At 45.4% G+C, this 25,186-nt stretch overlaps 2 protein-coding genes across 4 annotated transcripts in view; one reads left to right on the top strand and one right to left on the bottom strand.

Moving 5' to 3' along the window:
- The window catches only part of LOC121569102 (inactive rhomboid protein 1), a 64,409-nt gene extending 43,524 nt beyond the window's left edge, over positions 1-20,885 (top strand). Inside the window, exons 2-20 of one of the 3 annotated variants that reach the window (XM_045221279.1) lie at positions 255-399; positions 4,826-4,965; positions 5,812-5,919; positions 9,046-9,265; positions 9,512-9,718; positions 9,813-9,869; positions 10,421-10,546; positions 10,809-10,978; positions 11,246-11,497; positions 11,620-11,731; positions 12,001-12,075; positions 16,585-16,746; positions 16,984-17,084; positions 17,225-17,288; positions 17,389-17,483; positions 17,831-17,906; positions 18,521-18,621; positions 19,315-19,468; positions 19,721-20,885. In XM_045221279.1, coding sequence (XP_045077214.1) covers positions 283-399; positions 4,826-4,965; positions 5,812-5,919; positions 9,046-9,265; positions 9,512-9,718; positions 9,813-9,869; positions 10,421-10,546; positions 10,809-10,978; positions 11,246-11,497; positions 11,620-11,731; positions 12,001-12,075; positions 16,585-16,746; positions 16,984-17,084; positions 17,225-17,288; positions 17,389-17,483; positions 17,831-17,906; positions 18,521-18,621; positions 19,315-19,468; positions 19,721-20,140 — 2,757 coding nt within the window. In that variant the 5' untranslated portion in view covers positions 255-282 and the 3' untranslated portion in view covers positions 20,141-20,885. The remainder of the gene's footprint in view (positions 1-254; positions 400-4,825; positions 4,966-5,811; positions 5,920-9,045; positions 9,266-9,511; positions 9,719-9,812; positions 9,870-10,420; positions 10,547-10,808; positions 10,979-11,245; positions 11,498-11,619; positions 11,732-12,000; positions 12,076-16,584; positions 16,747-16,983; positions 17,085-17,224; positions 17,289-17,388; positions 17,484-17,830; positions 17,907-18,520; positions 18,622-19,314; positions 19,469-19,720) is intronic. The other 2 variants (XM_045221280.1, XM_045221281.1) reach the window with 2 other exon arrangements.
- A 2,057-nt stretch (positions 20,886-22,942) lies between these two features.
- On the bottom strand, positions 22,943-24,585 carry LOC121570428 (serotonin N-acetyltransferase-like). The gene is made up of 3 exons (XM_041881889.1): positions 24,103-24,585; positions 23,569-23,723; positions 22,943-23,408 (listed from the first exon to the last, which is right to left on the bottom strand). The coding sequence occupies exons 1-3, from the start codon at positions 24,266-24,268 to the stop codon at positions 23,103-23,105; spliced, it is 627 nt and encodes a 208-aa protein (XP_041737823.1). The 5' UTR covers positions 24,269-24,585; the 3' UTR covers positions 22,943-23,102.
- Between the last annotated feature and the right edge of the window lie 601 nt (positions 24,586-25,186).

Raw genomic sequence — 25,186 nt, 5'->3', positions numbered from 1 at the left:
ATTGGGATGCTCTCAGGCTATCATTTACAAATTGTTGATTAGACTTTTAAATGAAACTCCTGAGGGAAGAGGAGGATGAGATTACACTTGTAGGATGGATGGAAATGTATACATCTCATTTCTCCCTTCATCTCTCTCTCTCTCTTTTCTCTCTCTCTCTCTCTCTCTCTCTCTCTCTCTCTCTCTCTCTCTCTCTCTCTCTCTCTCTCTCTCTCTCTCTCTCTCTCTCTCTCTCTCTCTCTCTCTCCCTGTAGGTGGGAGGCGTGGGGTGGGGTCGGGAGCATGGCTGAACCACGCCGTGAGAGCACCAGCAGCCTGCAGAGGAAGAAGCCTCCATGGCTCAAACTGGACATTCCCACTGCTCAGGTGTCCCTGGATGAGCCACCCACCTTCGTTCAGGTACAGCACACACTCTCTCGACTTCTTTCTCACTCTCTCTCTCTCTCTCTCTCTCTCTCTCTCTCTCTCTCTCTCTCTCTCTCTCTCTCTCTCTCTCTTTCTCTCTCTCGCTTTATCCCTCTCGCTTTCTCTCTCTCTCTCTCTCGCTCTCTCTCTCTCTCTCTCTCTCTCTCTCTCTCGCTCTCTCTCTCTCTCTCTCTCGCTCTCTCTCTCTCTCTCTCTGCTCTCTCTCTCTCTCTTTCTCTCTCGCTCTCTCGCTCTCTCTTTCGCTCTCTCGCTCTCTCTCTAGTAAACAAAAGTGAAATAAACAATAAAAATTAACAGTAAACATTACTCTCTGAAGTTCCAAAATAATAAAGATATTTAAAATATCATATTATGTCTATATACAGTGTTGTAACAATGTGCAAATAGTTAAAGTACAAATGGGAAAATAAATAAACATAAATAAGGGTTGTATTTACAATGGTGTTTGTTCTTCACTGGTTTTCTTGTGGCAACAGGTCACAAATCTTGTTGCTGTGATGGTACACTGTGGTATTTCACCCAGGTCTGCCATGGGAGTTTATCAAAATTGGGTTTGTTTTCTAGTTCTTTGTGGATCTGTGTAATCTGAGGGAAATATGTGTCTCTAATATGGTAATACATTTGGCAGGACGTTAGGAAGTGCAGCTCAGTTTTCACCTCATTTTGTGGGCAGTGTCCACATAGCCTGTCTTCTCTTGAGAGCCAGGTCTGCCTACGGCTGCCTTTCTCAATAGCAAGGCTATGCTCACTGAGTCTGTACATAGTCAAAGCTTTCCTTAAGTTTGGGTCAGTCACAGTGGTCAGGTATTCTGCCACTGTGTACTCTCTGTTTAGGGCCAAATATAATTGTAGTTTGCTCAGTTTTTTTGTTAATTCTTGTCACGCTCTGGTTCCGGGACTTGGTATTTTAGCCAGAGTGTGTTAAGTATTGTTGTGTTTGGGTTGGTTGGGTGGTTATTGGTTGTTTCTGTGTTTGGGTGAGTGACTCCCAATCAGTGGTAACGAGTGTCAGCTGTCGGCTCGTTATCTCTGATTGGGAGCCATATTTAAACTGTCATTGTTCACCTTGGGGTTGTGGGTTTTTGTTCTATATTCAGTCGGTGTAACTGAGGACGTCACGGATCGTGGTTTTGTTTTGTCGTGTGTTTCTACATTAAAGTTATCATGTTCACTCCCAACGCTGCGCTTTGGTCGTACTTCATTGGCGCCCGTGACAATTCTTTCCAATGTGTGAAGTAATTCTCTTTTTGTTTTCTCATGATTTGGTTGGGTCTAAATGTGTTGTTGTCCTGGGGCTCTGTGGGGTCTGTTTGTGTTTGTGAACAGAGCCCCAGGACCAGCTTGCTTAGGGGACTCTTCTCCAAGTTCATCTCTCTGTAGGTGATGGCTTCGTTATGGAAGGTTTGGGAATCGCTTCATTTTAAGTGGTTATAGAATTAAACAGCTCTTTTCTGGATTTTGATAATTAGCGGGTATTGGCCTAATTCTGCTCTACATGCATTATTTTGTGTTTTTCGTTGTACACAGAGGACATTTTTGCAGAATTCTGCATGCAGAGTCTCAATTTGGTGTTTGTCCCATTTTGTGAATTCTTGGTTGGTGAGCGGACCCCAGACCTCACAACCATAAGGGCAATGGGTTCTATAACTGATTAAAGTATTTTTAGCCAGATCCTAATTGGTATGTCGAATTTTATGTACCTTTTGATGGCATAGAAGGCCCTTCTTGCCTTGTCTCTCAGATCGTTCACAGTTTTTTAGAAGTTACCTGTGGCACTGATGTTTAGGCCGAAGGTATGTGTAGTTTTTTGTGTGCTCTAGGGCAACGGTGTCTAGATGGAATTTGTATTTGTGGTCCTGGCAACTGGACCTTTTTTGGAACACCATTATCTTTGTCTTACTGAGATTTACTATCAGGGCCCAGGTCTGACAGAATCTGTGCAGAAGATCTAGGTGCTGCTGTAGGCCCTCCTTGGTTGGTGACAGAAGCAACAGATCATCAGCAAACAGTAGACATTTTACTTCAAATTCTAGTAGGGTGAGGCCGGGTGCTGCAGGCTGTTCTAGTGCCCTTGCCAATTCGTTGATATACAGTGGGGAGAACAAGTATTTGATACACTGCCGATTTTGCTGTTTTTCCTACTTACAAAGCATGTAGAGGTCTGTAATTTACAGAGATCATATGTTTCCTGTAGGTCTTGACCAGGTTTGCACACACTGCAGCAGGGATTTTGGCCAACTCCTTCATACAGACCTTCTCCAGATCCTTCAGGTTTCGGGGCTGTCGCTGGGCAATACGGACTTTCAGCTCCCTCCAAAGATTTTCTATTGGTTTCAGGTCTGGAGACTGGCTAGGCCACTCCAGGACCTTGAGATGCTTCTTACGGAGCCACTCCTTAGTTCCCCTGGCTGTGTGTTTTGGGTCGTTGTCATGCTGGAAGACCCAGCCACGACCCATCTTCAATGCTCTTACTGAGGGAAGGAGGTTGTTGGCCAAGATCTCGCGATACATGGCCCCATCCATCCTCCCCTCAATCGGTGCAGTCGTCCTGTCCCCTTTGCAGAAAAGCATCCCCAAAGAATGATGTTTCCACCTCCATGCTTCACGGTTGGGATGGTGTTCTTGGGGTTGTACTCATCCTTCTTCTTCCTCCAAACACGGCGAGTGGAGTTTAGACCAAAAAGCTCTATTTTTGTCTCATCAGACCACATGACCTTCTCCCATTCCTCCTCTGGATGATCCAGATGGTCATTGGCAAACTTCAGACGGGCCTGGACATGCGCTGGCTTGAGCAGGGGGACCTTTGCGTGCGCTGCAGGATTTTAATCCATGACGGCGTAGTGTGTTACTAATGGTTTTCTTTGAGACTGTGGTCCCAGCTCTCTTCAGGTCATTGACCAGGTCCTGCCGTGTAGTTCTGGGCTGATCCCTCACCTTCCTCATGATCATTGATGCCCCACGAGGTGAGATCTTGCATGGAGCCCCAGACCGAGGGTGATTGACCGTCATCTTGAACTTCTTCCATTTTCTAATAATTGCGCCAAACAGTTGTTGCCTTCTCACCAAGCTGCTTGCCTATTGTCCTTGTGCAGGTCTACAATTGTATCCCTGATGTCCTTACACAGCTCTCTGGTCTTGGCCATTGTGGAGAGGTTGGAGTCTGTTTGATTGAGTGTGTGGACAGGTGTCTTTTATACAGGTAACGAGTTCAAACAGATGCAGTTAATACAGGTAATGAGTGGAGAACAGGAGGGCTTCTTAAAGAAAAACTAACAGGTCTGTGAGAGCCGGTGATCAAATACTTATGTCATGCAATAAAATGCAAATGATTTACTTAAAAATCATACAATGTGATTTTCTGGATTTTTGTTTTAGATTCCGTCTCTCACAGTTGAAGTGTACCTATGATAAAAATTACAGACCTCTACATGCTTTGTAAGTAGGAAAACCTGCAAAATCGGCAGTGTATCAAATACTTGTTCTTCCCACTGTATATGATGAAGAGGGTGGGGCTTAATCTGCATCCCTGTCTCACCTCACGGCCATGTGGAAATAAATGTGTGTGTTTTTTGCCCATTTTAACCCACACTTGATGTTTGTGTACATGGATTTTATAATGTCGTATGTTTTTCCCCCAACACTACTTCCATAAATTTGTATAGCAGGCCCTCATGCCAAATTGAGTCAAAAGCTTTTTTGAAATCAACAAAGCATGAAGAAGACTTTGTCTTTGTTTTGGTTTGTTTGTTTGTCAATTACTTCCCACACTACTTTCCTTCCATCTATAGCATTTCTTAATATTATTCAGTTCATTTGGCTTTGATGCCTCATGATTGAGGCTCTGTTCAAGTAGACTGTGATTTTGCTGTGGTCTGATAGGGGTGTCAGTGGGCTGACTGTGAACGCTCTGAGAGACTCTGGGTTGAGGTCAGTGATAAAGTAGTCTACAGTACTACTGCCAAGAGATGAGCTATAGGTGTACCTACCATAGGAGTCCCCTCGAAAGCCTACCATTGACTCTCTCTCTCTCTCTCTCTCTCTCTCTCTCTCTCTCTCTCTCTCTCTCTCTCTCTCTCTCTCTCTCTCTCTCTCTCTCTCTCTCTCTCTCTCTCTCTCTCTCTCTCTCTCTCTCTCTCTCTCTCTCTCTCTCTCTCTCTCTCTCTCTCTCTCTCTCTCTCTCTCTCTCTCTCTCTCTCTCTCTTTGCCTTTTCTTGTGTCCCACACTACTTCTCTGGGTCTCTGTCTTCATTCTTCTCCCTGCTTTCTCATTGTCTCTCACACAGTGTTGTGTTGTGCTCTGTTGTAACTGTATGTGAATCTCTGCATGCAATATGGCTCTCATTGTGTGAACTTCATCTCTGTCTCTTTCCTTGGGTCTCCCCCCCCCCCCCCGCTGCAGCCGGTGAAGCGCCAGGGTTTCCTCCGCAGTATCAGCATGCCAGTGGAGCCCTCCCACCTCCGGTCCCCGCCTCGCGACCTCTTTGATCCCCGCCGGCCACCCCTGCTACGCCAGTCCTCCATCACACAGACCATCAAGAGGTAAGGGGAACATATCAACGCTCTGGAGCTACTGAAGGACATCTTGATTGGTTAGATCATGGTTGTGACACGGAATCATATGACCTCCATGTGATTTGGTTACCTTTGGTGTTGAGCAGTGGGCCCACTGTAAATATTTGATTATGAACTCAGTTTTACGATTTGTCATGATGGTGTGAAATAAGCATGTTTTTCCAGATCTGTAAATCATGTATGGCATGTTTTTGGCCAGTTCGTGTTACTGTAGGCTACTTGTGTGATGCCAGTAACAAGGCATGAGACCATGATGTCTGTTCCTCTGCCTGATTGCCCACCCACTTCAGTTTGGCGGTTTGATTGCATATAGATTTTTACCAGACTTGTGGATTTTGTCTGCAATTTGTCTGGAGGACAGTGGATATTTGACAGGACAGACTGATATTTATAGGCGTTTGTTTGTGGTATGTTTTATCATAGTGCCTGTCTGGGTCTGCAGATGGGCTCATATTACAGTGTATAAAACTTGAAGTAACTGTGTGGCTGTGATTGTGTGCATTGATTCTTCACAATCTGAATGAATGAGTTGGAAAACCCTCTGCATGCCTGATTCTTTGTCTGGTTAGTGTGTATGATTCTAATGCATGTTCTAACTTTATTTCCTTTTACAATTTCAACGCTTGAAAATCTTTACTCCTTTTGCACTATGGCTGCCTTTATTGCTTTTCTAGATGCTGTTTCTTGCTCACCACCTCTTCTTTTCTTCTTTCCTTCTCTTTCTTGCCCTGCCCTGTCCTCCTCCACCTCCCACCCTCCTCCTCTCACCTTCCTACCCTCTCTCCCCGCCCCCTGCCCCCTGCCCGTCTCCAGCAGCAGGAGGGTTCACTTTGAGCGGATTAGCACGGTGCCCGTTAAGGGTCAGCGGGCATCTCGCCGCGGCCCCAGGAAGCATCACTCTCTCTCCAGAACCCTGCTCAGGTACTGCAGGCCAGATGTCAGGGGTCAGAGGTCAGACTGGGCCTACAGTACTTCCTGTATGATGACATTACAGTAACATACAGTATGTAACAGTTTACCACAGCAACCATGGGGAGCCAGAACATCTTGTGATGGATAACATATTGACACAGGTTTAGCTAAGTGTTTACCCCCCCCCCAATGTTTGTGTCCTAGGTTATGTTGGTGGGGGCTCAGATCTGGAGAGTACAAACAGTATGAAGTTCAGAACAGAGAGAATTATCAAGAGAGTGCTGTAAGATAGAATACTGTATCAGGCATAAAGACACAGACAGCTTGAAGGAACTGAATGAACTCTCTTCCATTGCCTATAGCTATAAGCCTCTCTTCAGGGGTGCTGTTGTTTTCTCTCTCTCCTGTGCTATGACTGGTGTTGTTATATGACTCACCTCATTGACACATCTGACTCTGAGTTAGTCATAATAAAGGGGCCCAACACGGGGACCTGCCATTTTCCTGGAATACACAACAACCACCACATTCCATTGTGGTCAGACCAAAGACTAAGCGGCAATAATGTCGCCTTAGATTTATGAATCTCTGTGTGAGTTAGGGACCACTGATTTGATGTTACAGTCACTAAAAGACCATCATTGCATTTGACTGAGTCTTAAAATAACCTGAGCTGCTCTTTAAACTAAGCCATTCTGGTTAGTTTGTGTATAGCGGTAGGGTTGGGTTAGCGTGGCCTTCTGTAGCAGCTGATTAGATTAGACTGGCAGAGGCAGAGAACATTGTATTGTGATCCTTATTGAATGTACAGGTTATATGATTCAATAGAAAACAACAGCTCACGGAAGAAAGGAGGCAGAGACAGAGATAGAGACAGGCAGAGACAGGGAGAGAGAGAGAGAGGTAGAGAGAGACAGAGGTAGAGAGACAGAGGTAGAGAGACAGAGGTAGAGAGACAGAGGTAGAGAGACAGAGGTAGAGAGAGAGAGAGAGAGAGAGAGAGACAGAGGTAGAGAGAGAGAGAGACAGAGAGAGAGAGAGAGAGAGAGAGGGAGAGAGAGAGAGAGAGAGAGAGAGAGAGAGAGAGAGAGAGAGAGAGAGAGAGAGAGAGAGAGAGAGAGAGAGAGAGAGAGAGAGAGAGAGAGAGAGAGAGAGAGAGAGAGAGAGAGAGAGAGAGAGAGAGAGAGAGAGAGAGAGAGAGAGAGAGAGAGAGAGAGAGAGAGAGAGAGAGAGGTAGAGAGAGGTAGAGAGAGAATGGGGCAGAGGTAGAGAGAGAGAGGGGCAGAGGTAGAGAGAGAGAGGTAGAGGCAGAGAGGTGCTCCAGATGTTCCATCAGGCAGAGGTCTATTTATAGCCTCAGAGGTCACGGATGGCAGGCAGGCTGGCACGCTCTGATGACACGCCACGACCTGGAGGACAGGCCAGCTGGTCTGGAATGCCAGAAATTCAATCATGTCACTGACACACTGATAGAGATAGTACATCCATCCACAGGGTACAGCCATCCACAACCCAGAGGAACACAGGACACAGTATTTCAAATGATCTGTCCATATTACCCAGAATAATCCTTCACATGCAACAGGTACAGTAAGAGTTTAGTGGGCTATAATAACTATTGCTAGGAAGTAGGGCTGGGAATTGCCAGGGACCTCATGATACGATATTATCATGCACTTTTATTTCCATGACTGATCAAAACTATTTTTCTCATGGCTCTCTCTTGTCCCTCTGCAGAAGACATATTGTGAGCAATATGTTTGGAACATCAACCACAATAAAATCACAGTATCGAATTGCAATACATGTCATGTCATGGAGCAGGCAGGCTCTGTGAGAAGTGTTCAAGACTTCAGGATAGGGAACATTCCCAAACACACCCTCTAGCAGGTAATTAACTAGTTTAGAGACACAGACAACTCAACTTCCTCAGTGGGATAGTTCCACTTCCAGCCCTGGGGCTGAAGCTGTGAATACAGTATGTTGCTGATTTACATTTAAGTTATTTAGCAGACGCTTGTATCTAGAGCAACTGCATAAATTTGTTATACTTTTTTTGTACTTGTCCCCCATGGGAATCGAACCCACAACCCTGGCACTGCAAGCACCATGCTCTACCAACTGAGCTACAAACTGTAGTCTATGGTTCAGTTCTCTTTAAACATCCACTACAAACTTGAAATCACCTGAAATCATTTCAAATCAACTCCATATTAGGTTTGATTTGGCCATTAAAAAAAACATGCTCACATGCTCCATCACTTCCATTGATCGTTAATTGTGGTGGCTAAAGTTAGCTGAAGTTTGTAGTGGATGTTTAAAGTGAACTGAACCATAGATTACAGTTTCTCCTGGCCCATAGACTACTTTCAGCGCAAGGAACCATCTAACATCAAGTTGTAAAATAGTGAACTACTCCTTTAACTTGGTCACTTTGTAATAGAATGGTCCATTCCAAAAATCTCTTTATTCTAAAGTTAGTCATCTTAAGTATGGAGGAAATTGACTGATTTTGTTGGTGGCTTCCGGCAACAGAATGCCTCCAGCATGCTTTGAGAGTGGAGGAAGTTCAGTCTTTACATTGATTCAAATGTTTATGACTTTATTACTGTGCTGTAATGCTGCAAAGGCAGGGCAAGTTATACAATATACACCAGACCCCTGAGAGAGTGGTTGGCTGTGTGTGTGTGTGTGTGTGTGTGTGTGTGCGTGCGTGTGCGTGTGCACGCGCGCGTGTGTGTGTGTGTGTGTGCACGCGTGCGCGCGTGCCTGGACTGGAACATGTCCGGGCTTATTCCCTCTGTCTGTGCCTGATGGCCTATTACTAGTACAGTCGAGGGCAATTAGTCATTTTTTCCTTTCTTGGGAAGTGTGGCGTTATCAGTCCATTGCATGTTTGCCCACCCACTCTTCCAAACAGGGCTTTGAGGAACGACATCTATCAACAGCTCCATATCTCACAGGCCATTTACTGACGCACTCTTTGCTAGATAGCTGGAGTTAATAGACTCCCTCTATGAGAGAATTACTGCGGAACTAGGTGATCCGACTGAGAGAGTTCTGTGGGTGGGTTGGGGTTCGTGAGATGAGATGTGTGCTGCCTGCGGACTGAGTGGCTGGTGTTTGTGGTGTCAGGGGCACAGCGGACTGGTTCGGGGTCAGTAAGGACGGCGATGCCACCCAGAAATGGCAGAGGAAGAGTCTGCGCCACTGCAGCCTGCGATACGGCCGTCTGAAGCCCCAGGTGATCAGGGAGATGGACCTGTCCAGTCAGGACAACATCTCTCTGACCAGCACCGAGACGCCCCCGCCCCTCTACGTGCCCTCCTCAGCACATGCCTTTGGCATGCAGAAGGTATGGTACCTCTGCCATCTATATATTTGGTCTTTATGCCTATAGTATTTTAGCACCTCAGTGAGGGTTTCATTGTAGATCTTGATAATATATTTTTTGATGTATCGATATTTATCTTTCATCTCCACAGTATTTTTTCAATTATAATCTAGGTAGATTATTCGAACATAATCTAGAGTTTCACAATATCAACTCATTCCTAGCTAGCCCGTTCTTAACCCTGCTGCATGTCTCTGTCATCTTCAGATCGTGGACCCGTTGGCGCGGGGGCGTGCGTTCCGTATGGTGGAGGAGGTGGACGGGTACAGCGTGCCCCAGACCCCCATCACCCCCGGCGCCGCCTCCCTCTGCTCCTTCACCTCCTCCCGCTCAGGCCTCAACCGGCTGCCGCGACGACGCAAGAGGGAGTCCGTCGCCAAGATGAGCTTCAGGGCAGCAGCAGCTCTGGTTAAGGTGAGCTTGCTGTGTGACAAGACATTCTATTGAAGTGATTTATTATTTTAGAGACTGTCAACTGCTAAAGCCCTCTACTATACTGTACACACAGATCCAAACCATACCCACCCAGTACCACTATGACCAAACTCTTCCCTTAATCGATAAGGTACCCTCCAATCAGTGAAACAGCATGGCCTGATCAGTTGTGTGGAATCAGTCAGCCCCCAGCGTTCTAAAACAACACTGTGTTCCATCAGGGCTGATTCATTTATTTTCAAAAGGACACAGTCTGTTATCTCTGTGCTGTGTCATTCAGTGTTGAGGAAGAGCACAATATGTGCTGCATGTACAAGAGCAGCAATGCTGTGCTTAGAACTACTGTTATGAAAGAGCTTACCATTTTGGAAGTGCAAGAGTGACATGGAGGTATGAACAAACATGGGTACTCAAGCTGTGATATGCCTACAATGCATGTGTTATAATTATGAGGTACTGTCACCAACAATTCTGACATGCAAGAATACACTCGGCTCAATGTTAGAGTGGGTGTGTGTGTGTGTGTGTGTGTGTGTGCACCGTTTGCTTGCTGTATGTCACTAGACAAAACACTACAACCTGCTGTGCTATGTGACAGCTTATACTGTGTGTGTGTGTGTGTGTGTGTGTGTGTGTGTGTGTGTGTGTGTGTGTGTGTGTGTGTGTGTGTGTGCGTCTCAGGGGCGCTCCCTGCGGGAAAACACCACCCTGCGGCGGACCCAGAGGCGCAGCTTCACCCCTGCCAGCTTCATGGAGGAGGACGTGGTGGACTTACCTGATGAGCTGGACACATCCTTCTTCGCCAGAGTAAGGACACATCCTCATCTACTCTGTCTGTAGTTAGAAACTAATCTCAAGCCTCCATCTAAAAGAGAACATACAGCACCCCCTGGAGGTCTCTAACAGAGTTGCAGTCTAGGATAAAGTCTAATGGCCTGTGATTGGCCGACCAGCTGGTGTGTGTTTTCATTATGGCCTTGTGTGAGCTGACCAGGGAAATCTCATGTGTCTAGTTTCCACCCACTACTGTTCTCAGACCTGTCCTACCCCCTCCTAATCCCTCCCCCAGGACTGTCTGATGCAGGAGGAGTTGTCCACATACGCTGACGAGGTGTTTGAGTCTCCGTCGGAGGCGGCTATGATGGATGTGGTGCAGGAGGAGGGCAGTAAGCTGGACGAGACGGAGCTGACCGGCAGTGCTCTGGACAAGACTGAACTGGAGAGGAGCCACCTCATGCTGTGAGTCAGGCACACTCATCATGACAACAAGTACACAGAAACAACAGATCTGAAATGACTAGAGTATCTTTGGTTTCCTGTTGCCAGTATCCAATAGTTCATTATACAATACCAGAGCATCTCAGTGAACCATTCAGTTGTGTTGACACAGTGTTTGGTTTAAAGAGAACCCACACACTCCCCACTGGTGGTTCAGTGATGGGTTCCTCTTTAATTTGTCATCACTGACGTTACCCCTCCTCCTCTCTGTCTCCTCTCCCCTCCCAGGCCTCTAGAGCGAGGGTGGCGTAAGGCCAAAGAGGGAACCCCGGGACCGCCCAAGGTGCCCTTGCGGCAGGAGGTGGTGAGTGTGAACGGACAGCGGCGGGGGCAGCGCATCGTTGTGCCCGTCAAGAAGTTGTTCGCTCGGGAGAAGAGGCCCTACGGGCTGGGCATGGTGGGAAAGCTCACCAACCGCACCTACCGCAAGCGCATCGACAGCTATGTTAAGAGGCAGATAGAGGACATGGATGACCATAGGTAATGCTCTCCAAGACCATGCTGAGGCTCAATGTGTCCAATATATGAGATCATTGGTGTAGTGTAGAGCACCTCTGTGTTAAAACCGTTGTTTACTAATATGGACATTGTGTTTCCATCAGGCCTTTCTTTACATACTGGATCACTGTTGTCCACTTGCTGATCACCATCCTGGCTGTCTGCATCTATGGCATCGCCCCCGTGGGCTTCTCCCAGCACGAGACGGTTGATTCTGTGAGTTCCACCTCACTTCCCTAGTCAAATCAAAGTTTATTGGTTGTGTACACAGTTTAGCAGGTGTTATAGTGGGTGCAGTGAAATGCTTGTGTTACTAGCTCCTAACAGTGCAGTAAAATGTCAAACAAATAATCAAAAACTAAAATCAAGAAATGTCCGAACAAATCATTACAGCTTTACAATGATCTTACAGTCGTTAGCCTATTATGACCTTCTATTCCATCATTCCAGGATCAACTTTAAATATGAAATGTTTTCCTCCCCAGGTTCTAAGAAACAAAGGTGTATATGAAAATGTCAAGTTTGTACAACAAGAGAACTTCTGGGTGGGGCCCAGTTCGGTAAGCACATTCACATTGCACCCATATTCCATGACCAGATACTGTATGTCCAATCAATCAATTTCAATCAATCAATTTTATTTTATATAGCCCTTCTTACATCAGCTAATATCTCGAAGTGCTGTACAGAAACCCAGCCTAAAACCCCAAACAGCTAGTAATGCAGGTGTAGAAGCACGGTGGCTAGGAAAAACTCCCTAGAAAGGCGAAAGCCTAGGAAGAAACCTAGAGAGGAACCAGGCTATGAGGGGTGGCCAGTCCTCTTCTGGCTGTGCCGGGTGGAGATTATAACAGAACCATGCCAAGATGTTCAAAAATGTTCATAAGTGACAAGCATGGTCAAATAATAATCAGGAATAAATCTCAGTTGGCTTTTCATAGCCGATCATTAAGAGTTGAAAACAGCAGGTCTGGGACAGGTAGGGGTTCCATAACCGCAGGCAGAACAGTTGAAACTGGAATAGCAGCAAGGCCAGGCGGACTGGGGACAGCAAGGAGTCACCACGGCCGGTAGTCCCGACGTATGGTCCTAGGGCTCAGGTCTCTCAGTTGGCTTTTCATAGCCGATCATTAAAGAGTTGAAAACAGCAGGTCTGGGACAGGTAGGGGTTTCGTAGCCGCAGGCAGAACAGTTGAAACTGGAATAGCAGCAAGGCCAGGCGGACTGGGGACAGCAAGGTGTCATCATGCCCGGTAGTCCTGACGTATGGTCCTAGGGCTCAGGTACTCAGAGAGAAAGAGAGACGAGAGAAATTAGAGAGAGCATACTTAAATTCACACACAGGACACTGGATAAGACAGGAGAAGTACTCCAGGTATAACCAACTAACCCCCAGCCCCCCGACACATAAACTACTGCAGCATAAATACTGGAGGCTGAGACAGGAGCGGTCCGGAGACACTGTGGCCCCATCCGAAGAAACCCCGGACAGGGCCAAACAGGAAGGATATAACCCCACCCACTCCGCAAAGCACAGCCCCCGCACCACTAGAGGGATATCCCCAACCACCAACTTACAATCCTGAGACAAGGCCGAGTATAGCCCACAGAGGTCTCCACCACAGCACAAACCAAGGGGGGCGCCAACCCAGACAGGAAGATCACGTCAGTAACTCAACCCCACTCAAGTGACGCACCCCTCCCAGGGACGGCATGAAAGAGCACCAGCAAGCCAGTGACTCAGCCCCTGCAACAGGGTTAGAGGCAGAGAACCCCAGTGGAGAGGGGAACCGGCCCGGCAGAGACAGCAAGGGCTGTTCGTTGCTCCAGCCTTTCCGTTCACCTTCACACTCCTGGGCCAGACTACACTCAATCATATGACCTACTGAAGAGATAAGTCTTCAGTAAAGACTTAAAGGTTGAGACCGAGTCTGCGTCTCTCACATGGGTAGGCAGACTGTTCCATAAAAATGGAGATCTATAGGAGAAAGCCCTGCCTCCCGCTGTTTGCTTAGAAATTCTAGGGACAATTAGGAGGCCTGCGTCTTGTGACCGTAGCGTACGTATTGGTATGTACGGCAGGACCAACTCGGAAAGATAGGTAGGAGCAAGCCCATGTAACGCTTTATAGGTTAACAGTAAAACCTTGAAATCAGCCCTTGCCTTAACAGGAAGCCAGTGTAGGGAAGCTAGCACTGGAGTAATATGATCAAATTTCTTGGTTCTAGTCAGGATTCTAGCAGCCGTATTTAGCACTAACTGAAGTTTATTTAGTGCTTTATCCGAGTAGCCGGAAGATAGAGCATTGCAGTAGTCTAACCTAGAAGTAACAAATGCATGGATTAATTTTTCTGCATCATTTTTGGACAGAAAATTTCTGATTTTTGCAATGTTACGTAGATGGAAAAAAGCTGTCCTTGAAACAGTCTTGATATGTTCGTCAAAAGAGAGATCAGGGTCAAGAGTAACACCCGAGGTCCTTCACAGTTTTATTTGAGACGACTTTACAACCATCTAGATGAATTGTCAGATTTAACAGAAGATCTCTTTGTTTCTTGGGACCTAGAACAAGCATCTCTGTTTTGTCCGAGTTTAAAAGTAAAAGTTTTCAGCCATCCACTTCCTTATGTCTGAAACACAGGCTTCTAGCGAGGGCAATTTTGGGGCTTCACCATGTTTCATTGAAATGTACAGCTGTGTGTCATCCGCATAGCAGTGAAAGTTAACATTATGTTTTCGAATAACATCCCCAAGAGGTAAAATATATAGTGAAAACAATAGTGGTCCTAAACGGAACCTTGAGGAACACCGAAATGTACAGTTGATTTGTCGGAGGACAGACCATTCACAGAGACAAACTGATATCTTTCCGACAGGTAGGATCTAAACCAGGCCAGAACTTGTCCGTGTAGACCAATTTGGGTTTCCAGTCTCTCCAAAAGAATGTGGTGATCGATGGTGTCAAAGGCAGCACTAAGGTCTAGTAGCACGAGGACAGATGCAGAGCCTCGGTCTGACGCCATTAAAGGTCATTTACCACCTTCACAAGTGCAGTCTCAGTGCTATGATGGGGTCTAAAACCAGACTGAAGCATTTCGTATACATTGTTTGTCTTCAGAAAGGCAGTGAGTTGCTGCGCAACAGCTTTTCTAAAATTTTTGAGAGGAATGGAAGATTCGATATAGGCCGATAGTTTTTTATATTTTCCGGGTCAAGGTTTGGCTTTTTTAAGAGAGGCTTTATCACTGCCACTTTTAGTGAGTTTGGTACACATCCGGTGGATAGAGAGCTGTTTATTATGTTCAACATAGGAGGGCCAAGCACAGGAAGCAGCTCCTTCAGCAGTTTAGTAGGAATAGGATCCAGTATGCAGCTTGAAGGTTTAGAGGCCATGATTATTTTCATCATTGTGTCAAGAGATATAGTACTAAAACACTTAAGTGTCTCTCCCGATCCCAGGCCCTCGCAGAGTCTGCGCAGATCCAGGACAGATAAGCCCTGGAGGAATACGCAGATTCAAAGAGGAGTCCGTAATTTGCTTTCTAATGGTCATGATCTTTTCCTCAAAGAAGTTCATGAATTTATCACTGCTGAAGTGAAAGCCATCCTCTCTTGGGGAATGCTGCTTTTTAGTTAGCTTTGCAACAGTATCAAAAAGAAATTTTTGGATTGTTCTTATTTTCCTCAATTAAGTTGGAAAAGTAGGATGATCGAGCAGCAGTGAGGGGCTCTTCGGTACTGCACGGTACTGTCTTTCCAAGCTAGTCGGAAGACTTCCAGTTTGGTGTGGCGCCATTTCCGTTCCAATTTCCTGGAAGCTTGCTTCAAAGCTCGGGTATTTTCTGTATACCAGGAGCTAGTTTCTTATGACAAATGTTTTTTCGTTTTTAGGGGTGCAACTGCATCTAGGGTATTGCAAGGTTAAATTGAGTTCCTCAGTTAAGTGGTTAACTGATTTTTTGTCCTCTGACGTCCTTGGGTAGGCAGAAGGAGTCTGGAAGGGCATCAATGAATTTTTGTGTTGTTTGAGAATTTATAGCACGACTTTTGATGCTCCTTGGTTGGGGTCTGAGCAGATTATTTGTTGCGATTGCAAATGTAATAAAATGGTGGTCCGATAGTCCAGGATTTTGTGGAAAAACATTAAGATCTACAACATTTATTCCATGGGACAAAACTAGGTCCAGAGTATGACTGTGGCAGTGAGTAGGTCCAGAGACATGTTGGACAAAACCCACTGAGTCGATAATGGCTCCGAAAGACTTTTGGAGTGGGTCTGTGGACTTCTCCATGTGAATATTAAAATCACCAAAAATTAGAATATGATCTGCTATGACTACAAGGTCTGATAGGAATTCAGGAAACTCAGAGAGGAACGCTGTATATGGCCCAGGAGGCCTGTAAACAGTAGCTATACAAAGTGATTGAGTAGGCTGCATAGATTTCATGACTAGAAGCTCAAAAGATGAAAATGCCATTTTTTTTGTAAATTGAAATTTGCTATCGTAAATGTTAGCAACACCTCCGCCTTTGCGGGATGCACGGGGAATATGGTCACTAGTGTAACCAGGAGGTGAGGCCTCATTTAACACAGCAAATTCATCAGGCTTAAGCCATGTTTCAGTCAGGCCAATCACATCGAGATTATGATCAGTGATTAGTTCATTGACTATGACTGCCTTTGAAGTGAGGGATCTAACATTAAGTAACCCTATTTTGAGATGTGAGGTATCACGATCTCTTTCAATAATGGCAGGAATGGAGGAGGTCTTTATCCTAATAAGATTGCTAGGGTGAACACCGCCATGTTTAGTTTTGCCCAACCTAGGTCGAGGCACAGACACAGTCTCAATGGGTATGGCTGAGCTGACTACACTGACTGTGCTATTGGCAGACTCCACTAAGCTGGCAGGTTGGCTAACAGCCTGCTGCCTGGCCTGCACCCTATTTCACTGTGGGGCAATCCATTCAGTTTGACAGGTACTTATGTGAACTAGGCCTGATAAAGTGATGGTGTTTTACGTGTCTATTCCTCGCTGTCTGCATGCCGTCTGTCTCTCCCTCGTTAGGAGGCTCTGATCCACCTGGGGGCCAAGTTCTCTCCCTGCATGCGTCAGGACCAGCAGGTGCACGACCTGATCCGGGACAAGAGAGACATAGAGAGACACTCTGCCTGCTGTGTACGCAACGACCGCTCCGGCTGTCTACAGACCTCAGAGGAGGAGTGTTCGGTGAGTCGTGAGTCTCTGAGCTGACCTATTCTCTCTCTTTGTCTCTCTCTATCTCACTCTCTCTACCTCACTCTCTCTCACTCACTCTCTCTACCTCACTCTCTCTCTACCTCACTCTCTCTCTCTACCTCACTCTGTCTCACTCACTCTCTCTACCTCACTATTTTCTACTCTACCTCCATGAGAGACTTATTCAGGGGTCAATATTTTTTCCTTTACATCTTTGTTTTGTCTCAGAGTACTCTGGCCGTGTGGGTGAAGTGGCCGTGGCATCCCAGCACCCCTCAGCTGGAGGGCAAAGACAGGCAGTACGGCTCAGTGTGCCATCAGGACCCCAGGTGAGAGAACCACGCTTACATTCAACAGTATGCCGTCACACTCCTAATGCTACTGTAGTTACATTGTGTGTTTATTGGGACCACTGACAGTACTGTGTATCCATACTAATATTTCATTAATATTTTTCTCACCACAACAGGATCTGTCTAGAGCCTGCATCAGTGGCACCGCATGAATGGCCTGATGACATCACCAAGTGGCCAGTGAGTATTGTGGACCCTATTGGTCAGGATGACAGGGTGAGAGGTCAGAGGACCTGTCAATCATTCAGTGTCTAACTGTTTCCTCTGGCTGTGTTTTTAGGTTTGCACCAGGTACAACACAGGGAACCACACCAACCTGCCTCACATAGACTGCACCATCACAGGCCGGCCCTGCTGCATCGGCACAAAAGGGAGGTGAGGAGAACCTACATACAAAACCAAACATGCATACATTCATACCAGGCACACACACACATTCCTATGAGTCTATTTACTATTGACACTGGTGGTGATTTGCCTATGTCTGTGGTACATGTAGTTGGTAGATGGATGCTTAAACAATGCAGGGGCTGCATCTCAATAATCTAAATTGACTTCCTCTCCCCTCTTGCGTTCATCTGCACTGATCTGGTAAAGCAGCAATATGTAAGCAATGTAGTGGTCACCATGTGTCTTGTTCATGACCTATCAGTGCACATGAAGAGGAGGAGTCAAGAGAGTGTGTGGTCATGAGGTCATGCTGTGGTTCTCCTGTTCCTCAGGTGTGAGATCACGTCCAGGGAGTATTGTGACTTCATGAAGGGCTACTTCCACGAGGAGGCTACTCTATGCTCCCAAGTAAGTAAGCATCTCTCTACTTCTACCTCCATCTGACTATTGCATTGCATTAGTATATTGCCAAGTCATCTTTAGTGGCTAGCTAGAATGATGGATACGATATCCCCAGTCCTGACCCCTTCATAACCCAGACCATAACCCCGGCCCGTTCCAACTAGGTTAACGAGACAGGCTGAGTCAGAGGCAGCCGTTGAGGAGCAGAGGAAGGTCTAAGCTGTGAGATTAGATAGTGTTGAATCACAATAAAGGGTGCCATGCAATTCCCTACTGAGTAGACAAATTGTCCTCACAGTAATCCCCTCTGCTCTGAGGTACAGAATATAGAGGGCCAAATAAATATATTCAGACAGAATGTTCTTCATTATAAATATGATGTATTCATTCCACAATAAGTGTCAAATGAAAATGCCATCCTCTACCACTAATATGTGCAGTGGTATGTTTATCTTAGAATAGCATGACAGTAAAAAAAAGTTATTGTAAATCCAGTGGGTATCAATTATGCTATTGTGTGTGTGTGTGTGTGTGTGTGTGTGGGTGTGTAACAGAGACAAAGAGAGAGAGGGAGAGAGAGATGGTGTCCTGTATTTGATGTATTCTACCTCCTCCCCCAGGTTCACTGCATGGATGATGTGTGTGGCCTGCTGCCTTTCCTTAACCCAGAGATCCCAGATCAGTTCTACAGACTGTGGCTCTCTCTCTTCCTGCACGCTGGGTAAGTGGCTGCCTGCCCCTGCCATTTCATCACAAATCCTCTGTCCATCTTAGCAGCATTTAATACATTTGACTGGTACTGTACTGTTAGCCATCCCTGGAGCAGTTGCATTACGATGATGCAGAAGGGTGACCAACAATTCCAAACGCTCCATTGGGTGACCAATTATGTGTCCTCTCACTGATCCATTATGTTCCATGTACACTTTCTCCAATAACTCCTTCAGTCAGAATGTCAGTGGTTCCACAGCGCAGATGTCATGAGCCTATTAGTAGAATGAGCTGAGTGTACAGTACCGTACCACTCTGAGGAGGGAGCAGAGTAGCAGTCCTCCTTCATCTCTCTGCTGCCTCTTATCTGTCTCCTCTGCTCTCCTCTCTCTCCTCTCCGGGGTAATTAAAGGAAGTGGCCTCTCTGCAGGCAGCAGCCCTCATTAGGCTTGAGGAGATAGACAGACAGCAGAGCAATGATGGATAACCTAGAGATCCCTGGTTGGCTGGCTGTGGAGGTGCCTTCTCAAAGCAGGTGGATTAGCTGGATCCCTCCATCACATGACGAGGACATACTCTTACATTCACGCGCAAACGCGCATACATGCTGTACGATCCTTCACTGCATGGTGTAACGTGTCTTTCTGTCCCCATGTAGGATCCTTCACTGCTTGGTATAACGTGTCTTTCTGTCCCCCTGTAGGATCCTTCACTGCATGGTGTCAGTGTGCTTCCAGATGACCATCCTGAGAGATCTGGAGAAGCTGGCAGGCTGGCTAAGGATCTCCATCATATACATCCTGTCTGGCATCACTGGCAACCTGGCCAGCGCCATCTTCCTGCCCTACAGAGCAGAGGTACTCAATAAGCCCCTATAACACACATTAACACACACACCTCAATATGTAGGGTTCAATTTGGACAGATCAGATCAGATGAGTGGTAATAGTGTCGGATGAGACAAACAAGATGTGTAATTCAGACTTTGGGGGTGATTTTTCATTGTTTTGTGCAGCTCATAGAATGTGTCTAATATAGGTGCTGAGTATTTCTATGTTGACCTTTTCCTCTGACTGACCGGTCCCTCTCTCTCCCACTCCCTCCATCAGGTGGGTCCAGCGGGCTCCCAGTTTGGCATCCTGGCCTGCCTGTTTGTGGAGCTGTTCCAGAGCTGGCAGATCCTGGCCCAGCCATGGCGGGCCTTCATCAAGCTGCTGTGTGTTGTGCTCTTCCTCTTCGCCTTCGGCCTGCTGCCCTGGATCGACAACTTTGCCCACATCTTTGGCTTCATCTCTGGCTTCTTCTTGTCCTTCGCCTTCCTGCCCTACATCAGCTTCGGACGCATGGACATGTACCGCAAGCGGTTGCAGATCATCGTCTTCCTGGTGGTGTTCTTGGGGCTGTTCGCCGGCCTCGTGGTGCTTTTCTATGTCTACCCCATCAAGTGTGACTGGTGTGAGCTGCTCACCTGCATCCCCTTCACAGACAAGTTCTGTGAGAAGTACGACCTCAACGCCCACCTCCACTAAGGAGTGGGAAGGTAGTGCCGGAGGAGGGCCATCAGGTCAAGAGGGATCGATTGGCAGGTGTTATCAACCAATCCTTGTATCTGTTCTGCCCTATAGTGTGGCTAAGGAGGAGGGCCCTGTGTGGAACTCCCTCTCCTCTGGCTCTGTGAACTGAACTCTGATGACAATATGCTTGTGTTTTTTACTTGGTCTGTCTGTATGAATAAGTAGGAATGCCACTGCACTCGTCATGAGTACTTGCATTAATCACATTCTTTTCACCCCCCATACACACCAATTTCTCTCCTCCACTGACCAAGGAGAGAAGGGTATGGTCTAACCCCTTATCTAAGCCCATTCCCACATCTCTCTCTCTCTCTTCACGTATAAGGCAGGGTTTGGAGGAGTCATCACTGGTACAATAGACAGAAGGAAATATTTCTGTATTTTTTCAATTTGTTCTTTATTTTTATTTTTATGTTTTTAACACTCACAATCCAGGAGTAGGTTTTGTTAATATTCAGGCAACCTCTCAAAACAACCAGGGACAAACAAATCAGATATTAATACCTTTGGTGCCTTGCTGATAAATGTACCAACTACTGCCATATTTTTGTTACAATACGCTGAGCACTCGAATACTATCCTTTTATTTGTTTATTGCTTCTTAAGAAGTAATGATTGATTGAAACAAGGTAGTGTTTTAGCTACCTATCTACTCATATGTAACTGAATACAACAGTAAAAAAGAAAAAAAAGAAATCCATCAGTGAAGTCTGTCTGATTTTCTCTCATCATCAGTGTGTTTTAAGTGTATGGATCCAAGATGACACCTATGGTGATCAATACGGCCCTTTACTTTCAGACATGAACATTAGTTACCGTTCGCTAACAATCAGCTTTGTTGAAGGCACCATTGTTTTCATGGTGTATGTCAATGTTAAAGGGAGTATGAGGAGCTATAAAATCAGTGGCATCGTTTCTCTTTATTGCCTTAGGACATCATAGTGTTAATAAGAGATGACACAGTCACATACAAAAGGATAAGCAACAGCCTAAGTGTTCAACACACCAGAGGACTCATAGGGTTTACAAAAATAAAATAGTATTTACATCACACTCAGAGAACTCTAATAATAGTAGTATCTCAATAACAGTATCTCAATAACAATAATAGTATTAGTAGTATTAGTATCTCAATAGCAATAGTAGTATTAGTATCTTAATAACAATAGTACTATTAGTATCTCAATAACAATAGTAGTATTAGTATCTCAATAACAATAGTACTATTAGTATCTCAATAACAATAGTAGTATTAGTATCTCAATAACAATAGTACTATTAGTATCTCAATAACAATAGTAGTATTAGTATCTCAATAACAATAGTACTATTAGTATCTCAATAACAATAGTAGTATTAGTATCTCAATAACAATAGTAGTATTAGTATCTCAATAACAATAGTAGCGTTAGTATTAGTATCTCAATAACAATAGTAGTATTAGTATCGCAATAACAATAGTAGCGTTAGTATTAGTATCTCAATAACAATAGTAGCGTTAGTATTAGTATCTCAATAACAATAGTAGTATTAGTATCTCAATAACAATAGTAGTGTTAGTATTAGTATCTCAATAACAATAGTAGTATTAATAATAATGAAGACCTCAAACAAGAATAGTACTACAAAGTGTGGTTTGTGACAAGGAACATTTACTTTAAATACTCTCAAAATTAAGCATAATAAAAATGAAGAATATTGGGAATGCAAAATTAATACTTTGATAATTCAATGACATATACATAAAGTATGCAGAAACTTGACATTGCATCTCAAACATATTCTGATTTTGTTTTTTATCACTAACAGCATTTTTTTTGCTTTTTTTATTTGCTTTCTATTGCTGTTTTGTAAGAAAACCCATTCTTGTCCCCTTCATGTGATGGTGCCCGTCCCCTCTCTGTATTGCAGGGGGTCAGGGATGCTGTCTGTGAGGCACTGACAGTTGGTGTCTCGGAGCCTGCTGGTGCTGCAGCTGAGACTGATGGAGCAGTGCCTTCTCTCATGGAGGACCTGTGGTTGCAACCTGGTCTCAGAGCATTTCGTATTATTCTGCACTTAAATCTGGGACACTCCATTTAGTATGATATGTTACGTTTGGTATGGTATGTGTTAATTGGTAGATGCCCATCACCCATTTCGTACGAATTTGCAAAACATACAATATGTTACGAATTTTCAAAACATATGATATGTTATGAATTCTAGCTAGGTGGCTAACGTTAGCTAGCTCGCTAACATCAGCTAGGCTAAGGTTTGGGTTAAGGTGAAGTTTATGAGTTAGGTTAAAGGGTTAAGGTTAGGGTTAGGGTTAGGGGAAGGTTAGCTAAAAGGGTTAAGGTTAGAGTTACATGAAAGGTTAGCTAAAAGGGTTAAGGTTAGAGTTACGTGAAGGGTTTGCTAAAACGGTTAAGGTTAGGCTAAGGGGAAGGGTTAGATAAAATGATAAGTAGTTACAAAGAAGCTAAAAAGTAGTAAGTAGTTGAAAAGTTGAGATTCGAACTCGCAACCTTTGGGTTGCCAGACATTCGTGTTATACGCCCACCCATCCTGACCAACCACCCTCCTTAAGTAACTATCTGTCTTATGTAACCATACCAAACATAACATATCATACTAAATGGAGTGTCTCGAATTTACATGGAGAATAAAATGAAATGCTCTGAGACCAGGTTGGTGCTTGGATCTGTCTGTCTGTCTGTCTGTCTGTCTGTCTGTCTGTCTGTCTGTCTGTCTGTCTGTCTGTCTGTCTGTCTGTCTGTCTGTCTGTCTGTCTGTCTGTCTGTCTGTCTGTCTGTCTGCTGTAGTGTGGTCTGGATGGTCAACTGTGATGACCAGAGTCTATGTTGACATGGTGGATGGGTTTCAGTGCTAGGGTTGATCAGATTATGAGCGGGGTGGGGACGGCCGGCAGTGACTAGCAGCCGCTGTTCCGCCGTGCGTAGGCCGCGCCGCCAATATGGTACTCCATCTCCTGGAAGGTGAGGTTGGGCACGATGATGGCAGAAGGCCCCTTCTCCTTGAAGCCTGCCTTCTGGTAGAAGGGCACCAGGAACTCCTCACAGACCAGCAGGGCCCTCCGGAGGCCTGGCACACAGCGCAGGTACTGCAGGTAGCGCCACAGCAGGATGGAACCTTTACCCTGCTGGCGAGCGTGGCGGTGCACAGACAGCACATGGATGTGCACTGCCGAGGTTTCTGGGATATGCTTGGTCATGGCCTCCTGGGGTAGGGAAAGGCAGTGGGAGGGTTAATGACCAGGTATGATCAGAGTAAAAAACCTGTATTTTATTGATGGTTACCTTTTTAGATTCTTTGGGCATGCAAAACAAGTCCAAAGATGCAGTGGAGGTAGCTACTGTAAATTGTGGTGTCTGTCTCACCTGCTCCAGTCTCTCTTTTCCCCAGCCTGAGCCGATGATGAACGCCACCAGCTGGCCCTCTTCAAACCAGCCCAGGGAGAGCTCCGGACACTGACTTAGGAAGTTCAGCACCTCGTCAAGAGTGAGTGGACACTCACCAGACACAGAGACGAATGCTGGTGGGAGGAAAAACAAGACACACGGTCAGTCAGGCAGTGAGCAGATGAAGCATCTTGGAAGATTAGCAAACAAACAAGGGATTACAGGCATGCCAACTGCTGCTTGCTCTCTTATCACAGTCAATTGATGTTATTCACAATCAATTTTTTGGGACAAAAAGCTGGGATAAACACTAATTTGGTGGTATTATGGCGTTGTTTAGTTTCCTGAGCTATTTATATCATGGAGACTGACAGCTATTGTTATTATGTGTTAGAAATTATAAGATAAATGTGCATTTTGTTGAACATGAGTCCCAAAAGTCCCCTCTAGTCCAACAAATCCTATACAATCCAAATATTCTTAGCAACCAGTAGAATCTGGATATACTCTTACCTTCTCTCTCGATCTCGAACACGCTGATGGCGTCCTGTGGGGTCAGGTTCCTGAACTCACTGGCGGGGAGCGTGTGGCGTCTCTGGGGTCGCGGGATGACCCCACCAACCGGGGACCTCCTGTAGAAGGGCTTGAGGAACGGAGAGCGGCTGACCTGATGTGTCATGATGGTCAGATACTGGGCTGACGGATCAAAACAATGAAACAGTCTCTGTACTGCCTTTACAAGTAGAGCAGCTCTCTTTCCAGTCTTCTGTTGGACAAAATACTGTAGATCTTTTCTTGGTTAGATGTTGGTTTCCTCTTGACCGTTTCTTTTTGTTCCTGAGTGGTTTAATGATAATAATAGTCTTTGAATCAAACACATCTGAAGTGAGTTATCTTGCTCTGTGCTTTCTATCTGCCTGTGTCTCTCAGTCAATGGACTAGTCTTGCTCCTCACCAGTACTTCCTGTCCCTTTTGTCTCTACACCTCCTCTGCTCTTACCCTCCCTTATCTCCTTCTCTTGCTATCTCTCTCTTTCCCTATCCCCCTCTTTCATGCACTCTCTCTCTTATTGGCCCAACCCCTGATCAGTCAAAGTGGTTATTCCAAAGAGGGGATCACTGTCTGGGCACGTGAGGTGGAGAATTCACCAAACCTGTTGGCTAGCATGTTTATGCATAGCAGTGTCTGGGTTAAAGGAAACCATTGAACTCTGTGATATACAGTATGGTATTGATTGATTGACTGATTCTCTTCAGTCTTCATTCTGTTCAGGGTTTTTCTCAATTGGAGGCCAGTTTTTAATATATTCTCCCTTTCATTGTACTGTTATTAAATGCATCCATAAAAAAATCCATCAAGTTCACAGTTCACACTTTAAAGCACCATACTGTATGTAAGGGCTCCTTAAATAACCATTATATGATATACTAAAACATGATTAGTGAAACATCTGTGTAGGCTTAAATAGTTTTGAAGCCTTCATTAAGCTTTATAAGTTAAAGCTCAAAGTGTGACCAAGATCACCAAGGTTTTTTCTCATATCGGTGATGTCATTTTGGCATGCTATAGTCAGCGCCCACGTCATCTTCTCTGGAT

Source organism: Coregonus clupeaformis, chromosome 7, assembly GCF_020615455.1.
Source record: "Coregonus clupeaformis isolate EN_2021a chromosome 7, ASM2061545v1, whole genome shotgun sequence".
In the NCBI taxonomy this organism is placed as follows: domain Eukaryota; kingdom Metazoa; phylum Chordata; class Actinopteri; order Salmoniformes; family Salmonidae; genus Coregonus; species Coregonus clupeaformis.
The sequence above is the reverse complement of the archived record's forward strand: the minus strand, read 5'-3'. Positions and strand labels throughout refer to the sequence as shown.

Bases quoted from the DNA above. Each gene is read 5' to 3' on its own strand.
- LOC121570428 (XM_041881889.1), bottom strand. From the start codon at position 24,268: ATGACACATCAGGTCAGCCGCTCTCCGTTCCTCAAGCCCTTCTACAGG. The intron at 23,724-24,102 runs GTAAGAGTATAT...TCCTCCCACCAG, and splicing joins GTTCGAGATCGAGAGAGAAG to CATTCGTCTCTGTGTCTGGT. The intron at 23,409-23,568 runs GTGAGACAGACA...TCCCTACCCCAG, and splicing joins GAAAAGAGAGACTGGAGCAG to GAGGCCATGACCAAGCATAT.